General features: G+C 33.4%; 1 protein-coding gene across 3 annotated transcripts; it reads left to right on the top strand.

Annotated features, from left to right (window-relative positions):
- Positions 1 to 4,745: 4,745 nt before the first annotated feature.
- LOC128180670 (kidney mitochondrial carrier protein 1-like) lies at positions 4,746 to 13,910 on the top strand. 3 transcript variants are annotated; one of them, XM_052848804.1, is made up of 11 exons: positions 4,746 to 4,887; positions 6,653 to 6,793; positions 6,997 to 7,144; positions 8,033 to 8,127; positions 8,400 to 8,485; positions 8,746 to 8,844; positions 9,257 to 9,381; positions 9,756 to 9,816; positions 12,585 to 12,686; positions 12,915 to 12,995; positions 13,108 to 13,910. In XM_052848804.1, the coding sequence occupies exons 2-11, from the start codon at positions 6,736 to 6,738 to the stop codon at positions 13,144 to 13,146; spliced, it is 894 nt and encodes a 297-aa protein (XP_052704764.1). In that variant the 5' UTR covers positions 4,746 to 4,887; positions 6,653 to 6,735; the 3' UTR covers positions 13,147 to 13,910. The 3 variants fall into 3 exon arrangements, with proteins under 3 accessions (XP_052704764.1, XP_052704766.1, XP_052704765.1); XM_052848805.1 differs by lacking the exon at positions 4,746 to 4,887 and adding an exon at positions 5,880 to 6,023; XM_052848806.1 differs by lacking the exons at positions 12,585 to 12,686; positions 12,915 to 12,995; positions 13,108 to 13,910 and adding an exon at positions 11,538 to 11,940.
- Positions 13,911 to 14,907: the final 997 nt, after the last annotated feature.

Consider the following 14,907-nt stretch of genomic DNA (forward strand, 5'->3'; position numbering starts at 1 on the left):
TCCTTTTTTACATAATAACAAAATACCCTTTTATGTAGCAGTAGTGGGGGGGGGGGGGGGGGGGCAATAGTATTTAGGTAATATAGTAAATCATGTTTGTTCCATAAGAATTCAGAAAAAGGAGTTCAAAAAGGTAGCTTACGTATTTTGGAAACACAGATTAAATCAGAGACATAATATATAACAACCATGTATACTCTTTTCTCATTAAATCTCGGGTTCTTGCTATATATCTTTTTTACTGAGGTGGAAAAATAATTAAGTACCACGTACGATATTATGGAATTTTTTTTATTTTTTTTTTACCTTATACATTTATATTTTTACAAAGTAAAGTTAATAAAGTGAAGTAATATAATTATAATCATAGTAGATCATACACATATCTAACTTAACAGTGCGAATTTATCGTTTTTTTCTTATGTAAAGATTTATTGAGAAAAAAAATATATGAAAACAATTCTAAGTCATAATTTAAATACAATTTACGAATATACATGTAATAGGAATTGACAATTGTGAATATAGAAAATATAAAATGTGGTACTATGCGGTAGGACTTGCTTCTAATTATGGATTTAATAATTTATATCCGCTTGTACATGTACACTTTTGGTATCGCTTTGATTTCGTATATACATTTACAGGCTGAAATGTTATTTTGTATTTTAAAAAACACTTTATCATGTTTATATGCATTTTGCCAGGGACGTATACGTCTCTGATTTTGCTTTTCGTCGCAAAATTTCTACAAATTTTCAAATTGCAGACACAAACCAGGGACGTATATATGCGTCCCTCCATAAACATATACTCTTTCATTTGCACAGAACCTTATTATATAAAAGTCGAGACGTGTAACTTGCTCTCTCATGAGACAGTGGCGCAGTGCATGGGGCTGGTATGTACACATGCAAGTACATGTTGATAGTGAGGCATTTCCCATAATATTATACAATTATTTAATGCTTGAGCAGTCAATAGACCAGAATATTTTTTCCCTTGGTGCAGGGAACAGCTCAGTATGATCTATTGCCCGAGGCCATCGGCCGAGGGCAATAGATCATACTGAGCTGTTCCCTGCACCAAGGGAAAAAATTCTGGACTATTGACTGTTCAAGCATTAAATAATTGTTTTATTACCTAATTCCATTTTTAGTTTCGGGGTTTACAATTTGCATATTGCAGATGGTTTTCGTGCCATTATGCAATATATTAAGATTTTTTTTTATCTTTTACATGCACAAAACCTGTTGCATGCATTACAACATCTCAATTTAATATTTAAATTTAGTTTACACAAAGAAGGGGGAGTCGGCAACCCATTAGATTTTAAATAGTCTTTTACCTTACTTTAAAGCTTTAAAACTGTTGATTATTTGATACTCCTCTTTGATAACATTGAGTTTGGTTTCACCGAGTACTAAAAACAGCGTCTATATTAAGGAATATACATTCCCTGAGAACTATCGAAAGGATTTAACATTAGCATATCCGCGTTCTGAAATACGTTGCTGGTCCAATAGATCGCAGTCTATTGACCGGTGGTCCAATAGATCACAGTCTATTGACCGGTGGTCTAATAGATCACAGTCTATTGACCGGCGGTCTAATAGATCGCAGTCTATTGACCGGCAGTTCAAAATAGACGCAAATATTTAATTTGTAATAAAACAACAAAATCCCTTTGATTAGGTAATAAATATTAATAATAATATAAATATACTTCCAATCTAAAGTTTGGCTATCGATAGAGTGTACGTGTATGTAAGTACATGTATAACCAGTGCATGGAAAGAGTGGCTATATCATAGATCTTCCATCTCACCAAGCATTACGGAGTTCTCTCCTATAAGTATTTGGTTTAATTGGATTTTATCTATAGAATTTCATAAATAAATAATATATGAAAATATGTTTATTCATTAATTAAGGGTCATTAGGGGGCATTTACATTTAAAAAAAAATTTTTTTTTTACCATGACTATAGCAAATTCGTAAAAAAAATTCCAAATCAGTCCTAATCCGGCTGTTGGATTGGGGGGGGGGGTGGGGGGGCTCTTTGTGTTAATAGCATAGAAAGAGGTCGAGGTTAATTCCTCACGTGAATAAGTATAGAAAGAGGTCAAGGTTCTTTATGTAAAAAGTATTAGAAAGATGTCGACTGAAAAAGGGGTCTATGCCACTGTATGGGAACCTACGTAATCAACACAGTCAGATTAAAACCACCCTTCTCATCACACTCGTCAGGAAACCCTGAAGAGCGTAATAGGGAGTGGGAGCCAGGCTATATATTATAAAGTGACCTCTACCCGAAGCCGCCCCAAACCGAAAGGGTGGTTGTATAACAACTGGGGCTTTCGAAGGGGAGGAGGGGGGGGGGGGTCATTCAACCTCGACACATGTACAGGTATTATGCCAGATATACGAACACTTTACATACTTCACAGAACACTTACTCTTATTGTAAAGGTAAATATCATTTACACACTTGCAAAGTAGTTCACCCAGTTTGAAACTTTTTACCTATGTATAGTGTATAGTGCGTTAGGGTTTATTGAACTGTGCACATTATAATTGATATGTTGCTAATTTCCCCTCTCACATAGGAGTCAATAAAAAAAATTTAACTAATTCGAGTTTTGTTTTTCCTCGGAAATCATTTGCCTACCCTTTAATGCATGCGCACTGTTTGATTTTGCGTGTTAGGCAATTAAAAAAACTTCTACACTGTGTAAACCTCCCATCAAACACAAACCATGTAGGTAGATTGGCGTGAGTACATTATTATCTACAGAGATATTCGTGGTTGCATGCTATTTTCACGCACGGGCCAGGAAAAATCCAGTCACCTATGGATACTACATGTACTACCCCGGAAACCCCATTCCTGACTTGTCCACCACATCCATATGACGAGTAATGTAATCATTTTTTTTTTGTTACTTCTGTCACGTTTTAGAGATTGGTCACAGCCCAAAGAAAATAATTATTACTGCAAATGAAAAAATAAGAAAGTGTGTGTGTGTGGGGGGGGGGGGGGGGGGTAGTGGTACTCCTAGTATATGTCGGTTTATATATATGCATATATTCTGTAGTATATGACACAAAATCAACACATCAACACACACTAAGTAATAACAGTATACCCTCTTCATTAAATTGTTCGTCATGTACTTAAATTCTTCATGGAATTATTTTTAGAAGTGACACCATGTAGGCTGAGTGCAATCTCTCTCTCTCTTTCTCTCTTTCTCTCTCTCTCTCTTACAATGACCTTTCAATTTTTAAATCAGTTAGTGTTTTAAAACAGAAAAGTGCAAAAAAAAAAAATATAGATTTACACACATTCTACAAAACTACTATATAGCACAGTATATAGATTTCCACAAGATTTGTGCGTCAATTTCGGAGTGGCTTACAATTTTTATTCAATTGACGCTTCTTGCATAGATTGCCTTTCACAAAAATTTTGGGTAAGTCATAAGGAGCAGATCAAAGATCTCAGTATTTGTAATTCGTTTCAAAATAGAGATCTATTCCATTTGATTGCAGATGACATGTTAATCTTTCAATGCCATTCATGTCGAAAATCGAGATCTGGAACAGAACCAACTAAACTTGTTCTATAAAAAGCATTTAACACAAAGGATTTGTTCAGATTTTCAGATTTCTTTGATCCGCTTTTAAAGTACAATGTAATGCAGAAAAAGAAAGAAAGAAAGAAAGAAAGAAAGAAATATGAGAAGTCATGCATGTAGCTTTCGATCTTATGATTATTTTCAATCGCGTGTATACTTCTGTCTGATTCAGATGATTCAAATGTATTTAAAATTAAAGATAAAATTCAATTGAAATCACTGTGTATTAATTGTATTTTATAAATCAGACTGAAATACAGATTTCACGCTTTCCCAAAAGTTCTTTTCTTATTTTGTTTTCTATGACAACACGTAATAAGGAATCATTCTTGAAGTGGTCAAATCTGATCGGGGGTACTCAAATCCAATAAAGCCCATATTATTACTTATATTTGTGTAATTTTCAGCAACTGTGCAATAAACTTGATATTAAAATGATCGTTGATGAAATGTATTGGACCATATATATACATTGCAAAATTGATTGGTAGTTTTCTGATAGACAAAAATACTGAATGATATAAATATATTCATATATTTACACTCGATGTATATTAATTTTTAAAAAAGTAAAAAAAAGACCAAACAAACAGAAAAACAGAAAAACAACAAAACAGGTGAGTTTGTAAACTATTAACAATTTCTGTGCAGCACTGAATGGCCATAATTAAATAGTGTCATCACCAGCTCACTTAGCTGCACAGACTTACTACGCTCCCCCTGACCACCTGTCTATACTGTCGCCAGTGCGTATACCTTCATGTCCTTGTTTTCACTCCAACTTTAATTTTTGAAAGTGAGAGTGGGGGGGGGGGTGCGCAGTTTTTAGGAAATTTCAGGAACATATTTGATGTGAAAAAGGGGGCACTGTTACGTGTTGATGACCATTACCAATTATTTACTGGTTACTTTTGTCTACTCTTTTAATTTATTAATTTTTAGAAGATGTAAATATAAACAATGAAATGGCTATGACTATGAAAATAGCGATACGTGGGTTATGTGTTTTTTCATACCAGCATGAATCACCAAAGGGAATGGAACTTAACAGAAATTTTATTATCTGAAAGATTATTTACGCAATGTGAGCAAAACAGGCACGTATGGAATTTTACCGGGAGAACGAGCACTCCGTAATGCGCATGCTCTCTAATAGAGGGCACCATAGTCGCGCCGACATCAACAGTGAATAAGTGTACACGTCTGAGTAAGGAAGTTTGAATTCGCCCGTTAGAAAACCGTTTTGGTGAGTAATTCTACGACATTTGTATATCTTATATGCCATTAGGCTGATTTCTGGATAAATAAATCGCAGACTCAATTTCCTTGAAAAGAAAAATCACGAAACATGCGTGATCACGCTGATCAACCATGCTAGCCACATGCCAAGGTCAAAACTAAAGAAAATGTAAACATAGACTTCTAGCTTATTTACAGTGTATATACGGTGTGTGTAACGAATATAAACAATACTAATAATTATGCCGTGTGTGTAAGCAATTTCATGTTTGTAATTTCTTTACAATATGATTTCGTGTACGTAATTCGATAGTTGGCGGCATGCCAAATGTATGCACATAAACTGCCGGTTTTCCAGACGCGGCGAGACATTTTTTGTTGGTTATAAAATATTTACAATTTTATCTGCATTCCCCTCATTTAATTATAGATTAAAGAATTCTTTGTTTAACAGTTTTGATGTATTTAACCTTATAAGGGATTTTGATAAATTAACATTAACATAATCATGTATTTTTTTTAAACACTATGTAATGTTTTCTTACTGTATATTTATTGTTGCATACCTTGTAATGGTATAGGTGTATGTTTACGTTCCTTAAAAGGAATTTGTTATTGATTTGCTAGTTAGGAGTTGGCAAGAATCAATCATTCCTTGGAAAGAAATCTTATGAATAGTTTAAAGGCATTCAAAAAGTTAGAATTTTGAATGAATTCCAAACTTTGGGTTGTTAAAGAGGTTCTTTTGTTTTGGATTTTTTTATTTCAAACATAAAGAAATTAACAGAGTGACACAGATCTCTATTTAAACTTGGGGGGGGTTTGACCTTTAGTCAATTTTGTATGAGGAACAAAAGAGTTATTCCTTTGATAGTTGAAATGACATTTTTGGCAACCTATTACAAAAAAAACCCTCAGACAATGTTTTTGTGTGCAACAATACATTATACAATTTTGCATCCTTGACCTATTCTTAATGTTTTGGTGGAAATATATGTACTGCAAGAATAATTTGGCAAAAAATCAGATTTTGTTAGGTGATCAACACTAGTCTATTTGTATAAGAATGCGCTCCAGGATGTACTTGTGATTAAACTGATTTCTCCAACAGGATGATTATGTTAATTTTCCTTTTGGAATAAGGTATAATTTAAGATGAAGCAATTAAAAAGTAATGGCAGGGTGTAAAGGTGTATCATTTAATTAATTTCCTTTCAAATTGGGATCTGATGCATGATTGAAATTTTTATGTGCTTGGGGATAAAAAAAAATCTAACCAACCAGAAAAAGAGTCACTTTTATATGTTGTGAAGAATTAGAATTGATGCATATATTGATCTAAAAAAGTAAGTCTGCCAAAATGAATTTACTTTTTTTTTCTACAGATATATTATGTAAATTGCAGTGTTTTATGTCCTTCAGGTATCGTGCTATCACTTGTGTAACATGTCTGATAGTTTAAGGTGAATATCTAGACTTGTAAGGTTAGGTTAGCACAGACTGTGCATGAAGGTTCCTCATGCGTTCAGTCCTGATCTAATCCTGGCAAATTCCAGGGGAGTGTTACGTTGTGTACTGTTCTGCGTACTTTTCCCTTCACTCCCACTAGGTAAACAACCTCTGACCCCACACAGGTAACCTGGTCAGTTGGTCAACAGCTATTTAAAGGTAAACAGTACGCTAGACCAAGTTATTTTCTGCTGCTAAATAGGCCAGACAGTTCAGAAAGCACTTACAAATTTTCTATCATTTTATGATTTACATTTTTACAGATCAATTGAAAATTTCCCCCTTTTTTCGCTCCAAGATTGAAGAAGAGAATATCTTCCCCGTTAGTTTCAAAGCCCATAAAGGAATGAACGATTGGCGTCCCTTTATTTATGGAGGAATTGCATCTGTTGCTGCTGAAAGTGGTAAAATCATAATTAAAGTCTCCTCTTTCTTATATTTTGTTTTATTTCATCTTTAAATATTTTTGTTTTGGTTTTTTTTTGGATAATTTGTTGATTTTGATGAAATTAAAAAAGATTCAACTTTACGTAGTGAAAACTTAAAAAATCCATTTTTTATGTGGATATTCATTTGGCTGATTGACAAATGTTTTGTTTCTTCACAGGAACATTTCCCATTGATACAACAAAAACTCGTCTCCAAGTGCAAGGACAAACCATCGATGCCCGTCTTAAGGAGATTAAGTATCGGGGCATGATCCATGCTCTGAAACGAATATATGCAGAGGAAGGAATTCGGGCATTATATTCAGGGTAAGGGACAAAATGTTACAATAGTCTAGTTACATGTGATTAACCTTAAACAGTGAAATGTAATGAATACGAGGAAATCTTTAGCATGCTAAAAAAATTGGGTCATTCTGGTACATAGCTATTTTTTGACTGTTGCCATGTCAGAGATTTAATGGGCACATTTATCATTCTTTGCCCTTTTAAAACCTAACTTGGAACGGGATTCTTCAATGGTTGTATGTGAATTAATATGTAGTTTTGGCTCTAGTCCATAGAAAATGCATTCGAGTTAACACAATATCCATTCATGTTTTGGCAACTTGCCAACGATCAATGAAAATCAGTTTTAGCTAACCAGTTGCAGTGTTGTTAAACAGTGTTAGTTGTTTGAAAAGAAAATTCATATTTAAGGTACTTCATTACACCGAGACTTATACTTTTTAAGACACTACGTCACAAGATGGCGATTTAAATGTTTTGTTAAACTAACTGTTTCAATCGATTCAGATGTGTATCGTCATAGCTCAGTGGTTAAAGTATCAGGCTTGTGAACCGCAGGTCATGAGTTCGAATCCACCTGGGGCTTTTGTTTATGCTTACTGAATGAAATTTTTGAAAATACCATTTTTATCTAAAATTGCACATTTTTTCGCCTATTTAATAAATATACTTCTTATCCATCATGCTTTCTATCATAATCAAGTAATTTTTTCCTGATATGAGAAACTAATTCAAGGTGTAGTGAGGCACCTTAAGGTTAAATTCTTTATTTTGAATAAAAATTGAATGAGCCAAAGATCTTATAGAGGGAAATTTAAATAAAAATTAAATTCAAGTTCTAGTTGTTTATTTTTAAAGACTAATTACCGTTAGAATATTTTTAATGAAAATTATTGATATGTTTTACAGCTTAGTACCTGCTCTCCTTAGACAGTCAGCTTATGGAACTATAAAGATTGGTGTTTACTATTCATTGAAAGGCATTATCGTTCCAAATCCAGATGGTAAACTTAAACAATTGTTATAAAATTACTGGACCTATTTAAAATATTTTCATCATGGGTACATAGCTTTTTCTTAACAGTGTATAACATTCTCTGAGGGATGCTAAATTCAAATTAGAGTTAATTGGATTTGTTTCATAATTTTTTTATAAAAAAATATGTTCTTAATATTAGAGAAGCAGAAAAAAAAATGGAAAAGATTAATGAGGGGAATTGTTTGAAAGAGGGTAAATGTCATTGCAATTGTAAAATTTGCCACTGCTTTATTATAGATGAGACTTTACCAATCAATGTGTTTTGCGGGGTGGTTGCCGGAGTCGTGGGAAGTGTTATATCCAACCCAACAGATGTGCTCAAGGTAAGCCAACCTGACGCCCCACCCCCACTTCCAACCCCTCTTCATTAGGTGCAAGTTCCTTTAAGAGATAATTATTCACCAAGTATGATGAAAAATTCAAATAGAGTTACGTGTCAAATATGATATTAAGTAACTAAGTTCAACTGTCCTGTAGGGTATTATGAAAAAACTTATACAAACATAGTTATTTAATATTATTCAGACAAACAGGATGTATAGAATATACTGTAGATTTATATCCTGTTTTCCTATATGTACAGGTGCGCATGCAGGCTCAGAAAGAGAACGGAGGAAGAGAAACCTTCACTCAGGCTTTTGTTAAGATTTACAAACAGGAAGGAGTGCCAGGCCTGTGGAGGGTAAATAAAGTCTCTGTTTTTCTCTAATTTAAGTGATGACTTCATTCAAAACCATCAAGTTTTAGTGGATTAAGCTGATTTTTTGTCCGTTTGCTAAGTGATAGAGCATTCATAAGTGTTTAAAAATTTATCCTGTTTATACTGGAAATTGCAAAAAATATAAGTACCGAGTCTTTATCAGCTTTTGTGAATAAGAGCTTTATGTTTTAATAGATGATTTCTTGTTTTTAAAAAGTAAGAAAAATTATTGACAATATTGACAACCAGTATAGTTTAAATAGTGCAAAGATAATTATGTGGAATAAAATGACATGGGCATGCTTGTGTGTTTTTGACAAATATTGACAAGCAGTTAGGTTTCACTACGTTGCGTGGAATGAAATGACATTGGAGTTTTCTGTGTTTTTGACAGGGTGTCAGTCCCACTGCACAGAGGGCGGCCACCGTAGCCGGGGTGATCCTGCCAGCCTACGACATCTGCAAGTTCCAGCTCCGACACAACCTGCATCTCGAGGACAGCATGTCCACTCATTTCATGTAAGTAGGGCGCACCATAACAGGGTAATTAGACTGGGGCATTCTGTGGTTGATCTTTTAAAGGGGAAATCATTAGTCTTAGGTTTTAACCATAAGCTTTTCATTTAGTGTTGAAATTACATTTTCTCAAACAGGGAAATCTTAAATAAGTATATTTTTTCTGGAGTGAGTTAGATTTGACAGATTCAACTATAAACACATTTTCTTTGTTGACGTGCATATTAACCAGTATCTCGAAACCTCGGCAGTCTCAAAAAAAAATTATCAGCTCAATTAAGTTATTGCTATACATAGATAAACAAAGCTTTGGCACTTTATAGCTAGGGGGATTTCAAAAGGCACTGATTTTCAAGATGAAATTTTCTTTTTTGTAGGGCAAGTTTCGCTGCAGGTCTTGTAGGAGCTGTGTTTTCCACACCCATCGACGTTGTCAAGGTAATACTTTTGGAAGTAACAGCTGCTTTTTTTAACCATCATCCACTTTCTTTTTCCCGCCAAGGTCCACATAATGTCTAGATGATACACTAATATCAAGAATACATTGACTCAAACAGGAGATTTATTTGGAGAAAAAAATTAAACACTGCAAAGGTCTTTGTCAACTGTATGAGTAATTAAATTTTTTTTACAAAATTGAAAAACAATATTTTCTTTGAGATTTAATGGAAAAATGTTTGTCAACAATTTGGAAAACAATGCAGAAAAAAAAACAGCCTTGTATTTAAGATTCGAAAAATATCACAACTTGCATTTTTTTAAAAAGAAGAAAATCCTGAGATTGATTGTGTATCAACAAGACATTTATTGCCCCTGCAGTGCTAATGAACAGGTCTAATATTATCACAAATTATGAGTTAGGTAATTTTGATTTGTATATGGTGAAAAACTTGTCCACACGGCAGCAATCATTGGGGTTGTCTTCTCCTACCAAATGCTGGAATCAACGGAATACCAACAGCTTTCTTATTTTATTGAGATTTTCAGCAATGCAATTTTCTATTATTCGTCTCGGTATTGTCAATGTGGACACTAAAGGGCTTAAATGGCTTGAGGAAAAGATTTGATTTTTCAAGAATATATCTGTATATCTTGCCTGTCATTTTGAGTTTTGGTTTAAAGTCTTGATGTCAGTATTTCTCAAGTCTGTTAGTACTTCTAGATTAAAAGGACTTCACAAGAATTCCAAGATGAGGATTTTAATTGTGATTATTTTGCGAAGTAGGAGATACTTGTCTTTGCCGAGGGTCCGATGGACATAGGTGAATCTACTAGCTTTGGGATTGGCATAGCCTCTTCTACTACCTGTCCCTAAAGGTTGGATTTGCCTAATCTGTAGGATGCTAGGTGCTTTCCAAGATGTTTTTTTGTCAACACAGTTCAGTTTGTTGTTGGCGTGCTGGACACATTTTTCACCATCTTTAAATTCATTCTTTTTCGCTGATTAAAAAATTTCTCCCTGAATTTATTTGATGAAAGATAATTGCCACATGTATGATTTTCTGAAGATTTTAATTGTTTTGTTATAAGTAGGACATTGTTTAGATAAATTTTTTGAAAAAAAAGTTTTATCAGTATGTCTATGTGAAATTAAACATCAAACACTTGAGATGAGAAAATCTTAAAACTTAATGTCAAGAGTGTTTTTTTTTTTTTTAATAATTATAACAGTTTGAACTAATGTAGCTTAAGAGATAATATCAAGCGTTGCTGAACTCATCTTTACTTCGTGTTTTGCTTTGTTTCACATAAACATGTTGATTCAAATGTCACAAAAATATTGATATTACACTTGACATAATTATGCAAGAACTTGATAGGAGTTCTAATGCACTGCAGTGGAGCCCCTCCCAACTTGATGTCTCCTGTGTTGCAAAAATTGACACGAAAAAACTCACTGGATAAAATTTTATCCGTTTTTAATGTTTTTAAAGTCCTCTTAAAAAATGTAAAGAATAAAGTATAACTTAAATTCTGAGAGAATGATACATTAGGAGGCATCAAATGCATACAAATATGGTATTGCATACCAAATCAAAAAAAAAATTGCCAGAAAAAAAAATTCACACTGGAAAAATTGTTATGTGTTTGTACATGTGGTCTAGTGAGCTAGGCCACATATATCTACTCATCTAGTTGGATGGTTCATTGTTTTCAAGGTGCTCTAAGCTTCAACATAAGACCGATGCAGAGTGTCGACTAAATGGACGACATCAAGGCAGATTGTCCCACTGTACGCGGAAGAAGCAGGGTGAAGGAGGGGCACAATGAGCGTTGCCGCCCTTTCCCACCCTCACTTTCATTACATAGTGGGTTTACATAAGTCATGCGTATGTCATCCTAACCATATTTTCCGAGAACTGTTGAACTTGTGTTCCAAATTTTACATAGTTTTATGAATTAGAATTTTTTTTTTTCAAATTGATTTAATTTTTTTACCCCCCACAAATTATAGAATTCTCAAATAGTAGCTTTTATGGAATTGTACTGAGTGAGCATTTGTTTGATGAGTAGGAAAAGGCAATTTGAAATCTTATGGTTCTCATTTGTGATATTTTGGAGAAAACTTCCCCTGAAAACTTCCCTTGAAAAATAAATTTTGGTTATTTTTTTAAAATATCAGTGGGTTTTAATCGGAAGTGACTTTTAGCCTTGGGAATGTTAAACTGAAAGTTAAAATATATGAATAAATGTAGTAAAGTAACATTGGATAAATTTAAAAAAAAAATCAAACTTTTATTAAATGGTTTAAAATTAATGTTAATTATCAAACTAATATTAATTGTTAATCTTATTGGGATGTTATATTTTTTACTAGGGGTTATATCATAAATTTAGCAATAACACAGGGAAGGGTATTTTCATTTTTATTCCTGCTTAGAAAAGTTAGATTATTTGTAGATATATATATTATACGGAAATCACAAGTGCTCATTTGGTACTTAGAAAACAAGGAAGTAGTGTATATTTAATGTGTGAGTAGTATATAAAATATAATTCAGATATGTGTACTATAAAAAAATCCTTCCTGAAACTGTATACTATAAATCATGTTCTTAAATATGTTATTTGTGTACACATGTGCCTCACACTTCTTTATTTTATGTAAAAATATATGCAATGTACATGTATAGTATAGCCATTATATGTTGTGATTAACACGGGAGATTTGACCATATTTGTTCAACCTGCCTTTTCTTTTTCAGACAAGAATGATGAACCAGAAAAAATACAAGCCATCTCTTCTGAAATCCGGCGGTGTCGAGGCTGCACCCATCTACAAATCTTCCGTAGACTGTCTAATCCAGGTATCGTCTTGTTCAATTGTTTAATCCATCAATCATTATGACTTTGTAATGTTCTTATAGTGATATTTATGTCCTTGATTTTTACCTATTTCTTTTAATAATGGCACTTCAGTTAAATAAAATGATGAAGTTGATCTCAAAGATACAGATAAAAATAGTTGTGAATTAAAGTGTGCATTGCTTTTTCAATTCATTACATTTGAGTTGACTTTGAACTCTGTATTTCAGACTGTCAAATCAGAGGGACCACGTGCATTATACAAAGGGTTTTGCCCAACCTGGGTTCGACTGGGCCCATGGAATATCATTGTATCCTTTCTTGTTATCCAAAAATTTCTATCCTGTTTTCAAGAATATTTTTAAAGAAATTGTTGAACATGTTTATTGATTTGCATTTTGATGGACCTTGACCAGCATTTAGTTTTTCATGATGTATGAGCAGCTCAAGAAGGTGTACTGATTGCTCAGTCAAGCAACTGTGATACTCATCCTCATGCCAAGCTGTCCTCGGCCCCAGGCTTCAATCAAAACTTGATTGTTTGTTGCTTTAGCTAGCTGTCCCATTGGCTCCCATTTATAGCTCACCAGGAAGCGAGGGAGGAAATTCCAAATCCAGACGATAGCAGTAACTCTAGAGCAAGGCCTGACCCAGTCAAAGCAAAAGATCCCAACGAAGCTGGACTTCAACATCTAAGGAAAATACATGTACTTTGATCAAGTTCCTTGTTTTCTGACATTTTCTAGTGATGCAAGCTCAAAACGCCCCAATTTTGCATAATATCAAGAAATATTATTCAATTTGTCTGCATGCCAAAAATTTATTTCGGATCCATAATTGATTTTTTATTTGGTCATATGAATGTTAATTATACTTGCCCAAGAGACTTGGTATCATGTAAAAATTTGTACATATAAAGTTATACTAGATTATTGCTTTTGTTTGCAAAAAATTTACATTACCAATTACCAAGACCCCTTGATGTGCTTTTTTTGCATGCTGTACAGGATATTGTTTTTACCAAAGTCTCATGATTTTGTCTTATAATTTATATATTTATTTTTTTACCTTTGTAATAAATGCTATGCAGGGTAGTTGTTAATCCTACGCGTTCGTATGTGGATTATTTTTTTTTTATTGAGCATTCAAACAAGTGCTCAACAAAAGTATCTGAAAATTGTCAACAAGGTACAAGACTTATTTTAATAAAGGCGTTTGTCAGAAAACATTTTGTTACTTGTTTTAACATTTTGGGCTTTTTATAAAATTGAGTATCTAGAGGAAGTTATTTATTGATCATTCCCAAGTACAATAAATGTGGTAGTATCTAACAAAATGTCTAATGAGTCAATCAACCGACTCAAATAATGGGATAGAAAGATGCTACTGTTTAGTGTTGTCACAAGATATCAATATAATCAGGATGTTGGAGATTATTATTGGAGTGGCTTTGTGGTCAATAAATTAACCATCAGAACCACCTAAAATTCTAAGATATGATGCGTTTTGCTATAAACTTATTTAGAAAAGAAAATATCCATATATTTTAAATGTGGGTTTTTTTCTAGATTTTATTAAGAGCTCTATTTCTAAAGGAGATCAATACAGTCACAACATGGCCACAACCATTGAGCCCCCTTAATTGCAACAATATATAGGAGCAACAAAAAGTAAAGCAAATTTTTTCTTGCATTAAACTGCTGGATACTGTAAACATATAATATTTAGCGCGTAAAATGTTTGGAGGAAAATAGTTTTTGAACAAGTTGGCGTGGATTTGAATTGGCGCATTCCTGAATGTGACTATTCTCATACATCTATGTATGGCATTTAGCGATGTACTTGATTTAACGGAAGCCACATTCCGCCAAAAACACTAAATGGAATACACAGCCAAATGTAATACGTTTACAGTACTCTGGCACAAGTTCACCAGACTGAATATTGGATTACTGTAATTTAATATACATAAACATTAAATGTCAAGTGCAATAAATGCTACACATAGGGGAATTAATTGTCTTAATATGCATCAGCATCACGATATAGAAAGCTTTTTGCGTGTTGGTTTTCCAAACAGGAAAAATCTATAATGTTGCATAATTTTACTTAAATTGGTTCATGCAGAGTTCATCAATTTCGAAAGTGAATCTGGGCAATTTTGTCAGAATTCAGAATATACAGGTTGTTTTTTTATGCACATTCACCTGATTATGGGTTGAT

Source organism: Crassostrea angulata, chromosome 4 (assembly GCF_025612915.1).
Source record: "Crassostrea angulata isolate pt1a10 chromosome 4, ASM2561291v2, whole genome shotgun sequence".
Classification (NCBI taxonomy): domain Eukaryota; kingdom Metazoa; phylum Mollusca; class Bivalvia; order Ostreida; family Ostreidae; genus Magallana; species Magallana angulata.

Excerpts from the sequence above, each read along its gene's own strand:
- LOC128180670 (XM_052848804.1), top strand. The coding sequence starts at position 6,736 with ATGAACGATTGGCGTCCCTTTATTTATGGAGGAATTGCATCTGTTGCT. Across the intron at positions 8,486-8,745 it reads ACCCAACAGATGTGCTCAAG|GTGCGCATGCAGGCTCAGAA; the intron begins GTAAGCCAACCT and ends CTATATGTACAG. Across the intron at positions 12,996-13,107 it reads TGGGCCCATGGAATATCATT|TTTTTCATGATGTATGAGCA; the intron begins GTATCCTTTCTT and ends ACCAGCATTTAG.